This window comes from Hippocampus comes, unplaced genomic scaffold, assembly GCF_001891065.2.
Source record: "Hippocampus comes isolate QL1 unplaced genomic scaffold, H_comes_QL1_v1.1 scaffold255, whole genome shotgun sequence".
Taxonomy (NCBI): Eukaryota; Metazoa; Chordata; class Actinopteri; order Syngnathiformes; family Syngnathidae; genus Hippocampus; species Hippocampus comes.
Genome location: NW_017806034.1, coordinates 71,114 through 77,813, shown reverse-complemented (window position 1 = coordinate 77,813; position 6,700 = coordinate 71,114). Strand labels below are relative to the sequence as shown.

General features: G+C 42.3%; 1 protein-coding gene across 1 annotated transcript in view; it reads left to right on the top strand.

Moving 5' to 3' along the window:
- The window catches only part of ubxn7 (UBX domain protein 7), an 11,395-nt gene extending 5,002 nt beyond the window's left edge, over nt 1-6,393 (top strand). Inside the window, exons 5-11 of the mRNA XM_019892850.1 lie at nt 482-594; nt 1,483-1,629; nt 1,791-1,881; nt 2,918-3,048; nt 3,847-4,339; nt 5,077-5,156; nt 5,324-6,393. Of these exons, the coding sequence (XP_019748409.1) occupies nt 482-594; nt 1,483-1,629; nt 1,791-1,881; nt 2,918-3,048; nt 3,847-4,339; nt 5,077-5,156; nt 5,324-5,485 (1,217 nt within the window). The 3' untranslated portion in view covers nt 5,486-6,393. The remainder of the gene's footprint in view (nt 1-481; nt 595-1,482; nt 1,630-1,790; nt 1,882-2,917; nt 3,049-3,846; nt 4,340-5,076; nt 5,157-5,323) is intronic.
- Nucleotides 6,394-6,700: the final 307 nt, after the last annotated feature.

The following is a 6,700-nucleotide window of genomic DNA, read 5'->3' as shown; positions in this document are numbered from 1 at the left end:
CCTCAGCTCAGCGTCCAGTAAGAATTCCGGCGATTCTCGACTTCAATTGAAAGATATTAGCTCGCCAGTAGGTGACCGTTGTGTGTTAGGCGTGCGTTTGAGTTTGTCTCCGGCTGCTGAGAGCAGCGATGGAATGGTTAGTCAGGAGGTGATCGTTCGGGCAACATTCAGCCCAGCCAGTGTCACGCATGGCAAAATACACGGTTAAAATACACATGTTCACCCTATTGAGACCAGTTGTTATGGTGGAAACTTTGGCCGCTTTGCGGGACGGGAAAATATCATCAGATCGGAATGAAATTTTGCACAGAACCTTGTACCATAGTATCGACAAGAATTCCGACCCGGCCCGACGAATCCGACAAACTTTTTTTTTTGCCATGAAAATGTGGACCACCCTAATGTATACCGTTGTCACATTTGATCCTTTCATTCTCCATCGATGGTGTATTTCCCTCACTCGCTGTCCGTCTCCTTCCAGTCCGCCAGGAACAGGAGCTGCGGAACGGTGGTACAGTGGACAAGAAACTGAGCACCCTGGCAGACCTTTTCCGTCCTCCCATTGAGCTGATGCACAAAGGCAGCTTTGAGACGGTGAGGAGTCGCTTACAAAACCCTACATTGCCTCCATTCTGTTTGCTGACCTTCACTCAGAGGTAAACAGGTGTGCTGCAAATGCAACGGTGGGAGACTTAAAGGCCGCTTGAGGTTGTCCAACTCAGAATTTGGACAACTTCCCATGAAATTTTGGTCATGGCTTCTTGAGACTTTTTCATGTGTCCTGTTGTGAGCGACATGTCCAGCCAATTTAGTGTTACTTGGTGAAACTGGTATCAGGGGCTACTTTTTTTTCTGGATGTGCTATCCATCCATCCATCCATCCATCCATCCATCCATCCATCCATCCATCCATCCATCCATTCTCGACCAAAATAAAGCATTTGTTTTGAAAAATATTGAAAAAAAATGCCCACAAATAGATGAAACCGTGGGTGCCAATCCGCAAGTATGCGGTGGTCCACTGTAATACACTTCAAATCGATGATGAAAAAAAGAAGACATTAATATTAGAATATTAGTTGTTTCTTGCAGAGCATTAAGAATATATGTGTGTGAGTATAGTCGTATGCGCTGTCTGCAAACGTTACTACTGTTTGTGTTCAAATCTAAATTGTATCAAGGTTTATAACTACAGTGATATCAATGCTAATTTTGTTAGCCATTCGATGGTGTTTCCCATGATGTGCTAGCATTCAGCTGAGCAAAGTTGTGTTGTTTGGTTAAGTCATGGTAATTTTATTCTTTTTTTGGGGGGTCTGGGGGTTTAGTTCAACAGCAAAATTAAAGCGGGAGTGGCAATAAACAGCGTTCACCTCTTTGCATCCAGACCGCAAATGAGTGCCACTTGCACAAAGCCACCACTGGCTAATCAACCAGTTGTTAAAATATGGGTTTCTGTTATGTCTTTACGGCCTTGAATAGGCAAAGGACTGCGGCCAGTTGGAGAACAAGTGGTTGATGATCAACATTCAGAACGTCCAAGATTTTGCTTGCCAGTGCCTGAACAGGGACGTGTGGAGTAACGACACCGTGAAGACCATCATTCGAGAACACTTTATATTCTGGCAGGTACGCAGCTTTACCCGCGTCGGGCCCTGCTGTTAGCTCAGCGACGCTAAGAGAAATGCAATTGTGAGGCTGTCAAAACAAAAAAATGTTGTCACAGTTGGCTACTTCCAGTCAAGTTCCTAAAGTGGAGTGGAAAAACAGTGTTTGTCTCAATGTTGCAGGTATATCACGACAGTGAAGAGGGACAAAGATACATGCAGTTCTATAAACTCAACAAGTTTCCATATATTTCCATCTTGGATCCTCGCACTGGTAAGTGTTCTTGTGAGAAGCAGCGGCTTGTAGGGCTGGGCGCTTAATCGATTACAATGTTCCTTTGTTGAGGATTGTTTAACATGCATGCTTTGACCAAGGAAATTTTGTTTTTCTAAAGAGGAAGCACTTATTTTCACATTATCTACAAAGAAAAAAAAAATCATTTATTTCTGCGTAAGTTGATGCAAGGTATAAACTAGGAAGATGATAGAAAATTGTGGCAATCGTCACTTTCCGCTTTTAGGACGGCAATTAATGAGAGTGCCAGGGGCAGCTTCAGTTGATGGGCAAAAGCTTTCACTTACCATGAGTGTTTCACACAGCTGCCACTAGGCGGCAGACTGAACCACAAACTGAGGAAGTGATGGTCACCATCCATCGTCATCACACATGACAAACTTACAGTGCAAAATCAATGTAACAGCTCATGGAAATGAATAAATAATGAGGTGGGTAAACACATACGAATATGGGATCGAATTAACTGACAACAACAAATGCGTAATAATGAACTAATTTAATTTAAAAGCATAAAAATACATTTGCAAAAATAAATAAATAAAACAGTGCCAAAACGTATGAATATGTTGTGGCCGTTTATTAAAAAAATATTAATAAAGGTCTTCACGCACTTTCGCAGTCTGGATCAAGGCTGTGGAAATGAGTTCAGGATGATAAATCACCACTAAATGTCAAGAGTGGCTTTGATCAATCCTGGGTGACGTGCGGAAGCAGTGTGGTGTTGACACCATGGATAAATACCAGCAGCTAACTCTCCAACAGAGCTTTTTCAAATCAAAGAAAGATGATGAAGTCCCATCGTCATCCTTGACACACACAAACACACACACGCACACGCAGGCACACAAAGTTCAACATTCCTCAAACATAATTTTTTCATAACTCTTCTTTAGATTTTGTTGAAAGTTCATTCCAGCCCTACCGTCTTTTATAGTGAACATAATGAATGAAACACCTGCCAGGATTCAGTGTTGTTTTAAACCACACTGCACTGTTCTGCATACCACCCCAGGTCAAAAAATGGTGGAGTGGAACCAGCTGGACGTGGCGTCCTTTCTGGAGCAGGCCAGCGGCTTCCTGGCAGAGCACGGGCAGCTGGACGGGCCATCCTGCGCTGCACCACCCGCTAAACGGGCTCGCTCTGTGGGTCACTCATTTCTCACCTATGTGTCGCCCTTTCATAATCGGGACACTCACAATGTGTTCCTTTGTTTGTTTTTTTAGCTTTGTGGTGTGAGATATACATGTTTTGGGTTTGGGTCCTCGGTTTATGACGGTATTGACATTGAACATTTTGAGTGGATGAAGGGGTCGCAATGAACTAGTTTTCTCAGCAGCATGAGGATCAAGCCCAGTTACCGCTGTACTTACTGGTTTTCATTTGATTGTTTAATATTCATGGCCTACAAGTGTTTTTCAAACCAACGTTTTCTGTAATTAAGACATGCCCCCTGCTTTATCATAGAAACGGAACTCTGTAAATTGAAAACATGATCAGGGTTCTACTTAACAGTTTAACAAAACAGATTTCTTCAGTAAATACGATTGGCTCAACACATTCTTGCTTTTTAAATACTACTCGTTAGTTTGAGTTTTATTCACTTAAATTGATTCATCATCATTGATCTTTTTACCAGACTGGGCCCATTTTTTTGCATGTCAGCTAAAATAAGGAATGGTTTGAATAAGACTAAAACTCCTAAAATGCAAAATGTTATTGCTACTACGCAAAAAGGCTTAATGTCAGACCTTTGATTATCCTAATTATTGGATTTACTACTGCCATCGTGGTAGATGACGGTGTGTTCCAAATTGCATACAAATTCAGAACTCTGTGTTAAGTTTGGTCAAAATCGCACAGTTTGGCCACCCCGCCGCCCGCTTTGCTATTGTTCTTCCCCGATTTGTTTTCAACAGCTGCGTGCTTGTTTTCTGTTCTAGGAGAGTCTGATCGATGCCAGTGAAGACAGCCAGCTGGAGGCCGCCATCCGGGCCTCCCTACAGGAAACTCACTACGAGTCCTCCAATGTCCCCGACGCCCCCGACTCACCCAGGTCAGAGGACGACTCAGACGCCGAGCCCTTCTCCGACAGCGAGGGACCCATCTCGGTCGACGGTTCCGACGGCGAAATGGCGGAACCCCAGAAAGAGAAAAGCTCCAACAGCAAACATCCCCCCACAGTCCCCACGGCCTCGTCTGCCCAGCATCGTCTTCATCTCGATAGTACGTCTTCCTGTCACCGGAAATCTCCATTTAAAGAAAACAACCATAGTCACAAAAAGGAAGAGAGCAAAAAGAACCACCTGGAACCCTCGCTCGCTGGGCCTCATCAGACCCACATGGACGCTGACCCCCGGGGGAACTTGTGTGCGGCGGTAGCTGACAACGCGGGGCCGTCCAAGACCTGTGAAGACGACTGTCCTGAAGACAATGGTACAGGACCTTGAAACGTAAAAATAGGTCCCAACCGATTCAAATTAATGTCCGATTTTTGCCTTTTTTTTTTCATTTAACACAATAAAACACGAGATAAATATAAAGACATTCTAACACGACCAACAGAGAAATTTGGTTCAGCCAATTATCGGCATCAGCTGAAAAAAAAAATCCATATTGGTTGGGCATAAATGACAACCTTGATGCGTCACTCATACTCATTCGGTCGCAAATGGTTACATTTCCAAATTGAGGTCCACACATACCGATAATCGGGCCGAATGTGGGCGCATGTGTGGTCTGTCGTGAATTAAAGCACACCAGACATGAGAATAGTATACACATGCCGATTTATGAATAGATTATTTATTGTCAAAAATCTAACACGATGTTATAAATCGGTACATTTACCCCGTGCGCAGAGCAATAAATTGACTTCCTCCACTTTGTGGCAAGTAATATAAACGGCATTATTCTCGACGGCTGTTCCGAACATTTCGATTCTTTAAAATATTGAATACGTAACAATGACGCAATTGTTCTTTTTTTTTTTTCCATAGTCAATGAAAGGTACCGGTAATTTATTAAAAACGATTATTCCTCAAGCAAACATCAGGGGAATGTGTGTGATTTGTAAAAAAAAAAAAAAAAAACAATCGTTCCAACCATTTAAGAGTGCTCTTATTTTATTTTATTTTATTTTATTTTATTTTATTTTATTTTTGTAAACACAGGTCCCAAGGCCAGATTGATGCTTCGTTACCCAGATGGACGAAGAGAGCAAATATCTCTGTCTTCTCAAGCAAAACTTATGGTAAGTGTTGTCTCTCTCATTGAACGAACATGAAAACAAAAACTCTTTAATTCAAACAGTGTGATATGATGACTCTTCGGAAAGCCTTTGGGAAAGCACAGTACATTCTGCTTCTTCAATCTATCGTATTCATGCTCACCGTGTTGTGTCTACTGTGTGACTTGAAGGCGTTGGTGAGACACGTCCAGTCCAAAGGTTACCCCAACGAATGCTTCGAACTCGTTACCAACTTCCCGCGGCGGAAGCTGACCCACTTGGACTATGACATCACGCTACAGGAGGCGGGGCTTTGTCCACAGGAAACTGTGTTTGTGCAGGAGAGGAACTAGCCCGTCGAGGACTCGAACGACTGTCGTGGACCGTAAGAGGGACTGGGGCCGGGGTTAGAGGAGGCTCGTGGTGGTTTAGGGGCCTCTCCTTTTCCTTCTCATGGTCCCCCAAATTCACAGCTCCTTTGGCCAGTACCGGATGCCAACATGTCTTTCAATTCTTAACAGGATTCAGGTCTTTTTTTTTTTTTTTTTTCCAGAATTGCTAGCCCGTTGGAATAGAATGACCATAATAAAGCTCATATTCCAATCAAATCCTCACATATCAGGCTGCAGCAGTGACTCTCAGAGAAGACTTCCGAGCTTGGTCTCTCGTAGTTCTTGTTATTTCCCGTACCAGGAAACATGAAAAGGGAGGCTCACTCTTCTCCATTCATTCATTCATTCATTCATTCATTCATTCGGACTCAACTGTGCTGTCTCGATGCTTCAAAGATGTGTGACATTTCTAAAGAAGAGTGCATCCGTCACCTTTTTACTGGTGTTTCTATCGCTCAATTAGAGACTAATGGACACTACGTTCCTTTTTTTGTGTGTGAAAAGCCAACTTTTGATATGGAATGACTGAAGGCCGGTGCGTATCTCATTAGTCAGTTGGACCTTTGCTGTACAGAGATGGCAAAGCCAGAGAGAGACACACAAAGGTTATGCTGTTAGACATCGGTTCCTCTATTTTGTTTCTTTTTTTTTTTTTCATTCTTTTTATATGCTGCCAAGAAAATATGCCCGTGATAAAAATGTAACTGCAAAAAACCAAAGGAGCGTTTGTTTGGTGTCTTGTTAACTCACCCGGGACAACATTTCCACACATTTTTTTTTTTAATTCATGCAAAATGTAAGTTTGAACACGGGAAACAGAGTTACCAAAGAAGTATTTGTTCACAAATCAAATAAATACGTAAAAAGAAGCAAATGGCCTTGAAAGATGAAGGTATGAATTAAAGTATTGGTAAAGTTTTGAAAAGTGTCAGTGATAGATCGAAATCAAGATTATTTTTTTTAATCCTCTATTTAGATTTTGCTGAAAGCTGCTAGGATCTTTTGAAATAATGCTAAAGTTGTTTTCTCTAAATGGTCTTCGAATTTCAATTTCAAATACATTTTTTAATATCGAACACATCTCACAATGTTGCGTGTGTGTGTGTCTGCTGAATGTGCTGAAACCATACCCCGCTCAACTGTAAACTTGAAACCAATTTCCAGTACTCCGACCTG